Source organism: Phoenix dactylifera, unplaced genomic scaffold (assembly GCF_009389715.1).
Source record: "Phoenix dactylifera cultivar Barhee BC4 unplaced genomic scaffold, palm_55x_up_171113_PBpolish2nd_filt_p 000630F, whole genome shotgun sequence".
Taxonomy (NCBI): Eukaryota; Viridiplantae; Streptophyta; class Magnoliopsida; order Arecales; family Arecaceae; genus Phoenix; species Phoenix dactylifera.
Genome location: NW_024068023.1, coordinates 264419 through 279456, shown reverse-complemented (window position 1 = coordinate 279456; position 15038 = coordinate 264419). Strand labels below are relative to the sequence as shown.

At 42.4% G+C, this 15038-nt stretch overlaps 2 protein-coding genes across 4 annotated transcripts; one reads left to right on the top strand and one right to left on the bottom strand.

Moving 5' to 3' along the window:
• Positions 1-1253: 1253 nt before the first annotated feature.
• Positions 1254-6550, top strand: LOC120106776 (putative disease resistance protein RGA4). 3 transcript variants are annotated; one of them, XM_039119831.1, is made up of 3 exons: positions 1254-4793; positions 4869-4996; positions 5847-6550. In XM_039119831.1, exons 1-2 carry the CDS (start codon positions 1551-1553, stop codon positions 4956-4958), a joined length of 3333 nt encoding a protein of 1110 aa, XP_038975759.1. In that variant the 5' UTR covers positions 1254-1550; the 3' UTR covers positions 4959-4996; positions 5847-6550. The 3 variants fall into 3 exon arrangements, with proteins under 3 accessions (XP_038975759.1, XP_038975757.1, XP_038975758.1); XM_039119829.1 differs by having other exon boundaries at positions 1254-4996; XM_039119830.1 differs by having other exon boundaries at positions 1254-4996; positions 5213-6550.
• Positions 6551-11412: 4862 nt separating this feature from the next.
• On the bottom strand, positions 11413-13353 carry LOC120106774. The gene is made up of 3 exons (XM_039119827.1): positions 12725-13353; positions 12496-12577; positions 11413-12300 (listed from the first exon to the last, which is right to left on the bottom strand). The coding sequence occupies exons 1-3, from the start codon at positions 13351-13353 to the stop codon at positions 11413-11415; spliced, it is 1599 nt and encodes a 532-aa protein (XP_038975755.1).
• Between the last annotated feature and the right edge of the window lie 1685 nt (positions 13354-15038).

The window sequence follows — 15038 nt, the reverse complement described above, 5'->3', positions numbered from 1 at the left end:
GGGTTTGACCATGGATGGAATGGGAACCAGATTTTTATACATATGAGTTATATGCCTGAGATAATGTATTGATATATATATTGTCCAGGTTCATTATGTGACGGATTATGTGATTGCTGCTCTGACAGGTAGTGTGTTGTATGTATTGAGATAATCCTGACAGGTCACTATAGGAAAAGTGATCATTTTGTGCATGCATCATGCCAAATTTTTCAAGATTCATTGATGATTGATAGGTAGTAGGGTTCTACGCGGTGGCTGGTGGCCTTATGCCTATCCGCACCCTAGGACCGTCGCGGCGGCCCGCCGGGAACGGGGCGGGGGTCGTGACACAAACACCACTATTATTAATCACCGGTGGTACGGTGTCCAAATACCACTATTATTAATTACCGGTGCTATGGTGTCCAAATACTACTATTCTAATCACCAGTGATACGGTGTCGAAACCGGTCTCTCACAGATACAAGTCGACAGGGCCAACGAATAATCTCCATTGGTGGGGCCAGATCATAGCCATACTGAGAATATATATATGTATACAAAATAGATTTTTTCATCATTTATCTAGTCACATTTTTTAGATTTCATAACATATAACATAAATTTCAAATGATGTTTAACATGTGTGACCCATTTTACTAAGTACAAAATGTCTCAAAATTTAATCACTAATAATCATTTTATCAAGTGCTCTAGAAAATACAATTTGAAGTATTGAGTTACTTACCTTTTCTTGCTTAAATCCCACTTCAAACAAACGGATCAAGTGCACGTGTTTAAATATTATAAATTTCTTTGTTAATTTTAGGGCTAAGCAAAACCAAAAATACTATTTTCGGTCCAACAGAATTCCACACGGCTGCACTGAGCCTAAGTTGGGCCCACAATGGGTACGATCCAAATAGGGCCTAATAAGGCTCGACTGAGCCCAACTTGGGCTGACAAAGGGTACGACTGAACTGAGCCTAACATGGCTGAACTGGGCCCAAGTTAGGCCCACAATGAACAGAGCACAAGCTTGCCCAGTTCGGCCCACCGTGGGCCGCCTCTTTTTTCTTTTTTCTTTTTTTTCTCTTTTTTTTTTTTTCTTTTCTTCTTCTTTTCTTTTCTTTCTTTCTTTTCCTCTCTTTTTCTTTGTCTTTTTCTTCTTCTTTTTCTTTTCTCTTTCCTTCCTTCCTCCAGTATCTTCCCTAAGCTTCCCTGTTTCCTTTTTTTCTTCTTCTTCTTCTTCTTCTTCCCGTAGCTCTCTCCCTCTCTCTTTTCCTCTCCTCCTCCTCCTCTCTTCTTCCTTTCCTTTTCTTCTTCTCTTCTGCTCCCTTTCTTCTCCCGTGAAGGGAGGAAGGCGAGCTTGGGAGCTATATTTTATTCAATCGATGCATTGGTAGACGCGGTCCACGAGCACGCGGTCTTCAATTGATGCACCTTGACTGTAGGTTTAATCACACCGCTTAAAATTGCAAGCTAGGAAGTAGGCCGAGCGGTCAGGCTTCCTGTCTTCAGGTCACCGAGAACAAGACTACCACTGTGCAGCCGGAGTGTTCTCCAATATGGATCTGGGGATGATCGGAATGATGGTCGGTGGATGGTTTGCAACCTACGTCGGAAATAAACTGGCTGAGAAGTTTTCGCTGCATTTGGACGACCGATATGATCTGCTCACGGGTGCGAAGGCTATGGCGGAGGATGTGAAGGCTAGACTTCCTCGTATCCGAGCCGTGATCCAGGCAGCGGAGGGGAGGCCGATCCGGGACCCAGCTCTGGCCGCATGGCTGAGGCAACTCAAAGATGCTGCCTACGAGGCTGACGACCTGCTGGATGAGTTTGAATTCAAGGAGCTTCATGATAAGCTGCATAGCAAGAGCAAGGTGAGCGACTTCGTAACCCCCGCTGTTAAGCTTCTCAAGCATTTTATAATGTCCGATGATGACCTGAAAAACTTGAAGAATCTTGCGGGAAATCTTGAAAAGATTTATCTTGATATCAATTATATGGAAGAACAATTAAAGGACTACAACTCACAGCAGAGAAGTGTGACCAGAGAGACCAGCTCGATTATCCAGGACATTGTGGTTGGGAGAGACAAAGAGAGAGACCTGATATTAGATGTGTTGTTGCATTTAGCTGATGAACCGGAATCTAGCATCAAATGTGGGGCCGGGAGTAGTAGCTATCCGAGTCTTGGTGTTCTTCCTATAGTAGGCATTGGAGGTGTTGGCAAGACTGCTCTGGCTCAACTTATTTATAATGATGAAAGAGTAGCAAGGCATTTTGCGCTGAGAAAGTGGGTCTATGTGTTTGACTATTTTGATGTCAAGCGGATTTCTAAAGAGCTGGTATATGACTCGGTGCACGACGGAATCCCGGACGATATTAGTTTGGATGGCATTCTAGGGAAAGTTGGAGATGCTACGAGGAACAAGAGGTTTTTGTTTGTCCTTGATGATGTGTGGGATGAGACAGGTAGCAAGTGGAGAGAACTCCGTGGTATCTTAACATCTGGAGCGAAAGGAAGCATGGTTCTGGTGACAACACAGAGTCCAGTAGTAGCGGAAGTTATGGGCACGATGGACCCGATAGAATTGAAGAGCCTACAGGAAGATGACTACTGGATACTTTTCGAACATTGTGCGTTCGGTGAAAAAATTCTTGAGAAAGAGCGAAGGGAAAAATTGCAAACAATAGGAAGGAAAATATCTGAAAAACTGCATGGTTTACCTCTAGCTGGAAAGGTACTGGGAAGTTTATTGAACTCGAAACTGGATGAGGATTACTGGAAGATGATCTTAGCAAGTGAGTGGTGGGAACATGAATATGTTTTAGATAATATCCTTCCATCTCTGGCTTTAAGTTACGAACACTTGAATGCAAATCTAAAGCAGTGCTTCGCTTACTGTTCCATATTTCCCAGGGGCTATGTTTTGGAAAAAGATCGGTTAGTCCAGATGTGGATGGCTCAAGGTTTTATCCAGAACAAGAGTCGGGTAAGAATGAGAATGGAAGACATCGGGGGTCAGATATTTGACGAATTAACTAGTAGGTACTTCTTTCTACCAACTCTGAATGACAAGCATGTGATGCATGATCTGATAAGAGAATTGGCAGTTTTTGTTTCGTTGGATGAATGCTTGGTCATCAGCGATGAGAAAGGAGAAATTCCAGAGACAATTCGCCACCTGACTCTGAGGACTGATAGATTGGATGCAATAACCGACACGTGTAGACTTCAAAACCTACGGTCCATTTTATTGTTTGGTGATTATGATTCTGAAAGATTTTACGATTTTCTTGATGGCATGTTAAAACAATCAAAAAGCCTGCGTGTTTTGGATTTATCTTACAGTTCCGTGAAGCTGAAGAAGCTACCGGATGCTATCAGTGGGTTATCACATCTACGGTACTTGGATGTCTCCTGCACTAAGATCAAACAGCTGCCCAAATCATTTGGTAGGCTTTGCCATCTTCAAGTTCTGAGGATGCGATCTTGCCATCTTAAAAGGTTACCCGAAGACATGAACAAATTAATCAACTTGCGGCATTTATATGGAGAAGCAGACACAATTTCTCTAATTACTGGGATTGGAGATCTTATTGACCTTCAAGAATTAGAGGAATTCCGAGTCACAAAGAAGAGGCGACATGAGATTGGAGAGTTGAAGGGCTTGAGAAATCTTCGGAGACGGCTTGCGATCAAGAATCTTGAGAATGTCAATAGTAAGAAGGAGGCCATGGAAGCGATGTTGAAAGACAAAGAACACCTAACTGCATTGAATTTAATAAAGAATTTAGATCCAAGAAGTCTTCCTGATGCGGAGACGGAGATATTTGAAGGCCTCCAACCACATCCCAGTCTTAAAGAGCTGAGCATCAAGGGCTATGGAGGTACCAGATTTCCAACTTGGATGGTGGAAAGCAAGTTTCTCACCAATCTAGAATTTATTTCTCTAGATTATTGTGTCAGGTTGGAGAGTCTGCCGCCACTAGGGCAGCTGCCTGTCCTCAAGGAACTTCATCTTGCCAACATGCATGCTGTAAAACGAATTGGTCGTGAATTTTATGGTGACACTGGTGTGGCATTTCCATCCCTCGAGGTACTAAAATTTAACGACTTCAAGGAATGCGAGGAGTGGTTGGAAGCAGATGGCGCACAATTTTTACCTCGCCTCCATATATTCTACCTCCAAGGTTGCTACAAGCTATGGAAAGTTCCCCTCCTCTTCCTGACCTCATCGCTTGTAGAGCTCCGCATCGGATACTGTGGTGACTTTGGCAATGCACTGCCCGGATGTTTGCAGAGCCTCACCTCTCTCACCGATCTACGGATCAGGGATTACCACTTCCAAGTATCTCTTTGTTTATCAAATTTGAGTTCTCTCAAATATTTGGAGCTTTCGAATTGCCCGGAGATGAAGTTAGTTGGGGGTGGGTTACAGTTCCTTACTACTCTTGAAAGCCTGGATCTCACAGATTGTCCGAAGCTCATCGAGTCCTCAGAGCCTGTGCAGCTCCACGAGCAGCAGGGACTGCGAACTCTCAATGGTCTCACCATAGCCGACACGGTCCTACTTCAAAATCTGTGGATTCTGTTGGGAAGCCTCCCCTCACTGCAGTGGATGCGTATTAATTGGTGTCATGGTATGACCAACTTTACAGGGGAACAGGAGCTATGGTTCCAGCAACTGACATCCCTTCAAGAGCTGGAGATTAATTCCTGCCAGAGCCTTGAAAGCCTACCTTCTTCTTTGAAAAATTTTCCCTCTATCAGGAAGTTACATATACTCGCCTGCCCTAAGGTTAGCTCACTACCAGGAAATGGCTTGTCTACTTCGCTTGAAGGATTACTCATCGATGCATGCCCTTTGTTGAAGGACCGATGCCAAAGAGGAGGAGCTGATTGGCCAAAGATTGCTCACATACCTTTCATACGTATTGATTCCGAAACCATACAAATGCTGTGAAAAGGGAATTCGATGCCACTCCTACAGCCATTCTTCAGGTAACCTTCAAGTTCTGTACAAAGATACATGTACACGTATATATCCTAGTTACATTTTTGCATTGTTTATGTATTAGTGACTCCAGATTACGACTATAAACAAGGATAATAGCTTCACAAAGTCCTTATTTTCTAGCTTTTTTCTTGGTTTTGTTTCGTCAGTTCATATTTCCATGGATTTAAGAAATATCCTCATTATCTTTTTTGATGGAGCAGCGAAACAGCCACCCAGCTTTATTAAGAAAGTAAAATTACAGAGAAGTTATAGGAAGAGGGGGGAGGTGGAAGATTAGAGGTTTGCAGGATCTGGAAACACTATGATCAGAATAAGAAAACAGAGGATCTGAAAATGCTCTTGCAAGGGAAAAGTATACCAGTCTCTGAAATTCGGCTGAGTAAAACATGAAGATGTAATTTCCTTTTACGGCACTGGATGATGCAATCAAGGGATCTTCATGTCATCTATACCACCTGTTAGTTAATTATTAACATGTTGTTTAAGCATGCATTTAATGTTTCGCTCTATAACTCTTGTTTCAATTGTTCCTTGAAATATACTTGTTGGTGCAAATCTCTGCGAGGAAGCAACTCACCTTGAATTCCTCCGCACGGACTTAAAAAAAAAGTCTATGGTTGCTAGCCATGCATCTGTGACAAGCTTGTTTTAATTAAGAGGTTCACTAGTTCAGCTATTCCTATTGATCTCAGCTAGCCGCCTATGTCTTGCATCTGAGCTTATGCTACTAATATTCACTAGGTTTCTTGAGTTCTGATGGTACTATGTGTTTATAGTTGCTTCATTATGGTGCTAACTTCATGCTGCATTCAATTGTCTCAAATTCTTTCACAGGCACCAGTTCTGGATATTGTAATACAGGTTCGTTTTGTTGGTCAGTTCCAATCCTTGAGCAACTTGTGTGTTGGGGTCTACAGAACTTTCACCAGGTCTCCTTGCGGATCTGCTTTCTATCTGGGAACTTCACAGCCAATGAATTCTTCACATGGAAGCCGAGCCCTCCATGCAAGTCGAGCCTTATCTGAATCCACTGAAGTTGTTTCAAACCGTCCATTATCACCGCATCTGCCTCTGAAGAAGCCACAGCTGAGTGCAGCATATTCAATTTCGCATCTTTTATTTGGAGCTTCTGTAGCATCCTCTATCTTGTTAATTCCTGCTGCGCTATGAAGTTTTGCCTTTTGTATGTTGTATGAAAGCCAATTTCTGAAGTTGCTTCCAAGAGAGCTTTTTCACAATCTGTTGAAACCAAATATCTGGATCTGCCTGCAGATGATAAACCCAGAGTATGGCATTCAGACTGGAACAGGTTCATGTTTTATTTGCAAATAACCATCCAGAATAAGTAGGAACGTGATGCTAACAATATCAATTTTCTAATTGTTTTTTCACTTTGGCTATTTATGTTTTTCATTGTGTTGAAATTAGATTGTACTCATTTTGCGAATAACTGTGGCAATGCCATTTTCTGCCTTTGAACCTGGAACCTCTCCCCAGTGCATGCTGAGAGCAGAGTGCGATGCCAACAAGCAGATCAAAATTCTGTTGGCCCCAAGATATGTATTCAGGTGTTTTGGTCCACCCTTACCTTTTGCAGTTTTCTCCTCTCTAGATATGTCACGCCCCAAATCCGGATCATGACACGGCCGTACTATTGCAATCTTATGCACACAATAACACGAAGCCACTTAAAATTTCATAATAAAAATAAATAGTTTCATTTACTAGTGTCATAACATTATTAATGAAGTTGGAACAGTACAGAGCTTCTAAAATTAATTATTACATGACATTTTAGTTATCCCAACCCTGAATAACACCAAGCCCCTTGCTCCTAGTAGTCTTAATCATCTGTAGAAAAAAAATAGATGAAAAGATATGAGCTACACAGCTCAGTAAGTAAACAGGTACTATCTTATTGGATCAAGTACAATTATGCCAATGCAGTGATTAAAAAGCCAACAGTTGTAGTAAAATAAAACATTTTATAGATGATATACACAAATTAGGTCATAAAGCAATGCATGATCCATCCATGAAAGTTCATAACCATGATAATGCAAGTCATATAGAAATATTGTGATTTATCCATACTTTATAAAACATACTCTCAGACGGATGTGCTGCTATGGTCACTATAATCCCGTGACAGGGCCTGTTAATCTTAGTCGACTAATTCTGTTATTCGTTACCAACTTTAACCTCTTGGCAGAGGGCCTGTTATTCTTTGGATGCTAGCTCCAGGGTGTCGACTGGCCTCTATTTCTAGAGGTGGTCATAGCTATCTGAGAGTTCATAAATCATATTCTTTTTCTTTCATAAATCATAATCATCATAAATAGGTTGGAAAATGATAAATGGCATTATATAATTTAAAATGCATAAACATGCCACAAATATCATTTTTCATACAGTCTAACATAATCATAATTTTAAAACTCATACACCATCAAATATTTATGAAGGATGCTCTTTAATCAAATTCATGAATCACATGCAATCATATACTTGATCCTAATTTTGAGAAAAATATATCATAACCAATATATTTTCATAATTATAAATAAACAGTAATTTAAAAAAACTTTAAGATCAGTACCAAGGTTACTTACAGCAATTTGCTTTTCAATTTCTTACGTCCGGATGACAAATCCTTGATCACCTAAATAAATCACATAGGGGTCACATTATTCTCTATTTATTTCATAATTTTCTAATTTATCATAACATGAATTTACTTGCTTGGATCTCAAGTCCAATTTACTTAATTTAGAGCCCTTGGCCTCGATTTAGAACCAGATTGGGTTCACGTAGGTCAATTGGATCTTTAATTAAAGAATTGGGCTCGGTTCCTGATTGGGTCTAGCCCTATCGGGTCAATTTGGTCTTCTGATTATGTTATTGGGCTCAATTTCAAGTCCAATTAGGTTTAATTTTGGTCTGGGATCAATGTGGCTCATCTAGGCTTGAGTCAGGGTCAGCCAAAGTCAATTCGGTCTCAATTTAGTTAAACTGGTTTTGAATTGGGCTTGATTCATATTCAATTTGGGTCTGCTGAGACTAACTCAGTTTAATTGGGTTCAGATCTAACTCAATTGGGCTTAATTTGGTTCGAATTTAACCCAATTTATAGTTTGGGTTCTTCCGGACTTAGTCCATCTGATTGGTTTCGGTTTTAGTCAAATTTGACTAAACCCATTTTTCTTTTCTTTTATTTGGGCCTAACAGGTTCGGACCCGAACTCGGATCCGACCCTTTAGGTCGGACCCGTTAAGGATCTCTCTCTCTCTTTTTTTTCTTTTCTTTTCTTTTCTTTCCTTTTTTTTCCTTTCTTTTCTTCTTTTTCTTTTCTTCCTTCTTCCTTCCCGAAGGTTCTTCTCCCTTTCTTTCTTTTTTTTTTCTTTTCTTCTCTTCCTCTTCTCTTCTCCCGACTCCTCCTTCCCCCTTTCTTCTCATTTCTTCTCCCGTGGAGGGAGGAGGGCGAGCTCGGGAGGTTTGGGAGGAACGGGCAGCGGCCAATGGCGCCAGGTGGCCGGCCTGCGGCGCCCACGGCCACACCCGTGGCCGTGCCCGTGGTCGTGCTCGGGGGCGCATTGGCGGCCTACGGCTGCGTCGGCGTCCCGCGGCCGGCAACCCACGGCCTGCGACTTGCGGCCGAGGCCGGCACCCGCGATTGCGGCTGCGGATCACCCACTGGTAAGTTTTTTTTTTCCTATCTCCTCCCCCTTCCTTCTCCCGTGAAGGGGGAGGGGGATCGGCTCGGGAGAGGGCCGGCTTGAGGCCGGCGGCACCAGCTGCGCCTATGGCAGCCTCGGTAGCCGCGGTTTGCCTCCCCCTCTTCATCTCTCTTTCTTCCCTCTTCTTCCCTTCCCGTTTTAATTTTTATTTTGTTCTAAATCTACTCTACAAAGCATAATTTGTAGAGGAAAGGAATTAGAGCTTACCTGATCTGAAGGTGGTCGTCTGCCTCCTACTCCGGCAATGCAGCCTTCTGCTCTAGCGGCGCGAGTCCAACACCAGGTCCTGCCAACCGTGAAGGGTTGTGAGAGAGAGACAGTGGAGAAAAAGGAAGAGGGTGATGAAAGTCTCTACCGATCGGGGCTTCTTGTAGCCTCTGATTGCAGGGGAAGGCGGATGGTTGTAACCGCCCGCCATCAGGCAACCCAAATGCCTGCCCTTTGGTGTGCTGGCCTCCTCCGTTTCTACTAGAAACGGGAACGGTTATCACATTCTTCCCTCCTAATAAAAAAAAAATTTCATCCTCGAAATTTACATACCTGCATTTTCAAAGAGTTGCGGATGCCTCTCCCGCATTTCCTCCTCAAGTTCCCATGTGGCCTCTCTCTTCGAGTGATTGCTCCACTGAACTTTCACATAGAGCATAATATGCCGCCTCAGGACCTGCTCCTTATGATCAATGATGCGTAGAGGATACTCTTCGTAAGTTAGGTCTTTATAAATCTGCAGGGGCTCATGCTGTACTATATGGCTGGGATCAGGAATGTATCTCCGTAGAAGAGAAACGTGGAAGACATGATGCACACTGGATAACTCTGGTGGCAAAGCCAATCTGTAAGCAACCTCTCCTACTTTGTTCAGAATCTCAAAGGGGCCAATGTAGCGAGGACTCAGCTTACTATGTTTTCCAAATCTTGTAACACCCTTCGAAGGTGAAACTTTTAAGAATACAAAGTCCCCCTCCTGAAATTTCACTTCTCTTCTTTTCTTATCTACCCAGTTTTTCTGTCTATCTTGTGCTGCCTTGAGCCTTTTCCTGATCAGTAGAATCTTCTCCCTAGCACTCTGAACTAATTCAGGGCCCAACAACTTCTTCTCTCCAACATCATCCCAATGTAAAGGAGACCGACATTTTCTTCCATACAAGGCTTCATAAGGTGCCATCTGGATGCTAGAATGATAACTATTATTGTAAGCAAACTCCACTAGTGATATATGATCATCCCAGCAACCTCCCAGATCAACAGTACTAGTCCGTAGCATATCCTTCAGGGTCTGAATCGTCCTCTCTGACTGACCATTAGTCTGAGGGTGATAAGCAGTGCTGAGTCTCAGATCATCTCCAAAATCCAGATACAAAGCGGGGGTCCCGATCAGATACAATGCTTACTAGTACCCCATGTAAGCGCACAATATCATCAATATACCTCTGAGCCAGCCTATCAAGTGAAGTGCCAACCCTAAAGGGTAAAAAGTGAGCTGACTTCGTGAGGCGATCAACAATCATCCACACTGCATCATTCCTCCTTACTGTCCTTGGAAGCCCAGTAACAAAATCTATAGTAATGTGCTCCCATTTCCACTCTGGAATCTCTAGTGGTTCTAGCAAACCAGCCGGCCTCTGATGCTCAGCTTTTACTTGCTGACATACCAAGCACCGAGCTACAAATCCTGCTATCTCTCTCTTCATGCCGTTCCACCAGAAATGTTTCCGTAAATCTCTATACATTTTAGTGCTGCCGGGATGAATAGAGAAACGAGACTGATGAGTTTTCTCCAGAATCTCTCTTTTTAGATCAGCATCCCTAGGCACACATAATCTACTGCCAAAATGCAGAGTACCATCCGGATGGATTCGGAGTTCGGGTCGTAACCCTCTCTCCACATCATTTCTAAGCTGACACAAATGTGCATCTGTCTGTTGAGCAACTTTTATTCTTTCTATCAAGGTAGGATGCACCAACAAACTAGCCAACATACTCCCAGCACCCTTGGTAATCACCTCGATCTGCATCATATCAAAATCTTTCAAAATCTGCTTCTGAGTGGTAAGCAAAGATATGGAGCCCACTGCTGACTTCCTACTGAGAGCATCTGCCACAACATTAGCCTTTCCTGGATGATATTTGATGCTTAGATCATAATCTTTTAGTAGCTCAAGGCATCTTCTTTGCCTTATGTTTAATTCCTTCTGAGTAAATATATACTTTAGGCTTTTGTGATCAGTAAAAACCTCACAAGGCTCACCATATAGATAATGTCGCCAAATCTTCAGAGCAAAGACCACTGCTGCCAACTCCAAATCATGTGTCGGATAGTTCTGCTCATATGGCTTCAGCTGTCTAGAGGCATAGGCTACTACTTTATTATTCTGCATTAGTACACAGCCTAATCCTTTCTTGGAGGCATCACTATAAATGATGAAACCCCCAGTATTGGTTGGCAAAGTAAGAATAGGAGCACATACCAGCCTTTGCTTTAGCTCTTGAAAACTTTGCTCACAATCTTCACTCTATACAAACTTTGCTCGTTTCTGGGTCAAACGAGTCAAAGGAGTAGCGATCCGAGAGAATCCTTCAACAAATCTTCTATAATAACCAGCCAAACCTAAGAAGCTTCTGATTTCAGTGATATTAGTAGGACGAGGCCAATCCACCACTGCTTATATTTCCTTTGGGTCCACTGATACCCCTTCTTTAGAGATTACATGACCAAGAAATGCAATACTATCCAGCCAGAAATCACATTTGCTCAGTTTGGCATATAATCTATTCTCCTGAAGAATCTGTAATACCACTCTCAAGTGATCTTCATGTTCTTCTTTGCTCTTAGAATAGATCAGTATATCATCAATGAAAATAATAACAAACTGATCCAAATACTGCTTAAAGACCCTGTTCATCAGATCCATAAAAGCAGCTGGCGCATTGGTTAGTCCAAATGGTATAACTAAAAATTCATAGTGCCCATACCTGGTTCGAAATGCAGTCTTCGGCACATCATCTGCTAGGATTTTCAATTGATGATACCCAGATCGCAGATCTATCTTGGAGAAGACTTGGGCACCTTGTAGCTGATCAAATAAATCATCAATCCAGGGCAGAGGATATTTGTTCTTCACTATCACCTTGTTCAACTCCCGGTAATCAATACACAGCCGCATACTTCCATCCTTCTTCTTGAAAAATAGTACAGGAGCTCCCCATGGTGAAACACTTGGGCGGATGAATTTCTTCTCTAGAAGTTCCTGTAGATGAACCTTCAACTCTCTCAGCTCTGCCGGGGCCATCCGATAAGGAGCCTTCGAGATAGGCCCAACACCCGGTAAGAGATCGATCCGAAAATCAATCTCCCGATCAGGAGGTAATCCAGGTAGATCATCAGGGAATACTTCTGGATACTCTCTCACAACAGGGATATCCTCTAGCTTGGTTTCTTTTGTAGTGTCTACCACACAAGCTAGGTAGGCCTGACACCCCTTTCTGAGGGCCTTCCTTGAACTCATTGCAGAGATAATGTGCAAAGAGGGATTTATAGTGGGTGCATCACCCTGATAGAAGATTTTCTATTCACCAGGTATCTGAAACACTACCCTCTTGCCAAAGCAATCAATGTGAGCATGATATTCAGACAGCCAATTCATACCAAGGATTACATCAAAATCATACATGTCTAACAGTACTAAGTCAGCCAATAATTTTCTGTCCTCTATCTGAATTATGCAATTTTTATGAACAGAATTTACCACTACTGTCTTCTTGAGAGGGGTGGCAACAAGTAAAGGCTCATCTAACTTATCAGGCATAAGATGCAAGGATGCAGAGAACCTGGAGGATATAAAGGAATGTGTAGCACCAGAATCAAATAGTACTAAAACATCAACAGAGTTGATGGGAATCATACCTGGCACAACTCTGTCACTGGCACTAGCATCCTATCGTGTCAGTGCGTACACCCATGCAGCTCCTCTCTACATCTGAACAATTGGTCTAGAAGGTCCAGATTCAACCTTCTTTTTGTTCGGGCAATCTCTGGCTATGTGTCCTGGCTGCCCACATATAAAACAGGCTCCCATCCTCTTCAAGCAAGGACCAGAATGCATTTTGTCACAGTAATAACAAGTCTTAAATTTCTTCTTCTTGTTAGGAGGGCCTTCAAAGTTTCTTGGTCGGTTCATCAGATTCCTTGACGTCTCGGCCCTTTTCTGCTCACCTCTTTCCTTCCCTGATTTCTTCAGATCTGCTTCTACCTTCAGTGCTCTCTCCAGGGCCTCTCCATAGCTGGTAAAAATCAAAACTGACAATCGGGATCGAATTTCGTCCCTCAAGCCTTGCTCAAATCTATTAGCCTTGCTTCTCTCAATCTCTATCATCTGAGGGCAGAACCAACCCAGCTTAGTAAATTTGTTGGCATATTTTAGCACAATCATATCATCTGTCTGCCTTAGAGATAAAAATTCATTTTCTTTAGATATTCTGACTGACTCAGGAAAATACTGGTCATAAAACATCTTCTTGAATTCCTCCCATGTCGGTAGCTCATCCTCACCCTCGAGTGCAGCTTCAATGGCCGTCCACCAAAACTCTGCATTCCATTTTAGCATAGGAATAGCCAATCTGACCTTCACTTCTTCGGGATATTGCAAGGCTTTGAACTGTTAGATGTATGCCCTAGAAGCCAATTGGGCTGACACATTGTTGATTCTAAGGACATAATTTTGTACTTGACTGTTTATTATTGAATAAATAAAAGGCATCTTTTCATTCATATTATTTATGTGTCTATGAATCGTCCAAGAAATTAATAAGATGATGATACATATTCTCAAGAGTTGAGAATTTGAGCCATGTATCATTGGTGATTAATTTCTAAATGCTCCTGATCAATGGATCATCACGAGGACGGTGATCGATCCGATCAGTGCACAGATCACTTTTCTTCTGGATGGACGAGACTTGAGTCCACAGTGTAGGGACACTGAAGTGATAGTGCAGGTGCTTGTTAGAGAACAAGGGTACTGAGCGTGACCAAGACAAGAAGTCACTTGGATGTCTATCCACTCGTCAGTGACTTGCTTGATGTTGCAGTAGTGTGACTGGTCCTTTGACCTGCGGTGCTTCGGCTACTCACAGTGAGGTTATTGTAGTTTGACTGCACATATACATGGTCTCTAGCCATATAGGTCCATGCAGTGTAGATTGGCTGCAGTAAGTTCACTGTAGGAGTAGGATATGCACCTATAAGGAATCTATCGACCTTGATAGAAGAGGAGTGATCCTATGTGATTTGTTAGACTGAGTTCTAAGACCTTGGCCAGGGCAGTAATATAAAGTGGAAAAAGAGTTTTCCACTATCGAACTCAAGTCAAATAAATCTTGACATATGACAGACGATGGGGTTTGACGAGTTGTCCATGACCTCCGTCCTGTAGGGATCCACGATAGTAGGACTGTATCACACGTTAACTGCACCTAGAGGTTCATCTTTCTATTCTACTGGGTAGCCACTACATGCTGCTAGGTGTCACTGGTGGATGGTGGGACTCATAGGGATTATCTTGATGATCGATAAACCCTAATGAGTTGAGTTGGAATCGTTCCAACCCGTTGAAAGGAGTTTTCAATAATATTGTGATAGAGATCATAATATATCTCACTACCAGTCAGAGTAGAACCTATGGGGTCACACACACTAGAAGTATTGACCGATCCGATGGTTGAAAAGTGATTATAAATCACAAGTAATCAATTTGATTGATAAGAAGTTGAAGAAGGAACAAAGGGAATTAATTAATTGGACTTAAAACAAGAGTGTGGAGTGATTGATTAAAACCCCTATTTGATTTTGATGAGCTCAAAGCATTTGAGTATATCTTATGTTTACTAATGAATTCAATTAAGTGTTTCAGTGAAAATCGTGTCTAAGTGTTTCTAGACTTGGTTCAAGATATTTTGGATAAGGTATGAAGTCAGTTTGAACCAAAGTCTGAGACTCGAGTCGACTCCAGGATATTACGAGTTGACTCCAAGCGTATCAGAATCACTGGCACGGGCTCGAGTCGACTCCAGACCAGTACGAGTCGACTCCAACTGAGAACAGACAGACGAACAGAAAGCATCAACTTAAAACCTGTCAGCGAGTCGACTCCTGAAGTGCGCGAGTCAACTCCGATGCTTACCGAGTCGACTCCGTAGTAATATGAGTCGACTCCAAGAAGCTACAGACAGAAAAGTCAGAGAACGTTATTTCGACCCTGAGATTCGAGTCGACTCCTGTGGAACGCGAGTC

Bases quoted from the DNA above. Each gene is read 5' to 3' on its own strand.
- LOC120106776 (XM_039119829.1), top strand. From the start codon at position 1,551: ATGGATCTGGGGATGATCGGAATGATGGTCGGTGGATGGTTTGCAACC.
- LOC120106774 (XM_039119827.1), bottom strand. From the start codon at position 13,353: ATGCTAAAATGGAATGCAGAGTTTTGGTGGACGGCCATTGAAGCTGCA. The intron at 12,578-12,724 runs GTAGAGAGGAGC...TATATCCTCCAG, and splicing joins TCTAGACCAATTGTTCAGAT to GTTCTCTGCATCCTTGCATC. The intron at 12,301-12,495 runs GTAAATTCTGTT...ATCTTCTATCAG, and splicing joins CTCTCAAGAAGACAGTAGTG to GGTGATGCACCCACTATAAA.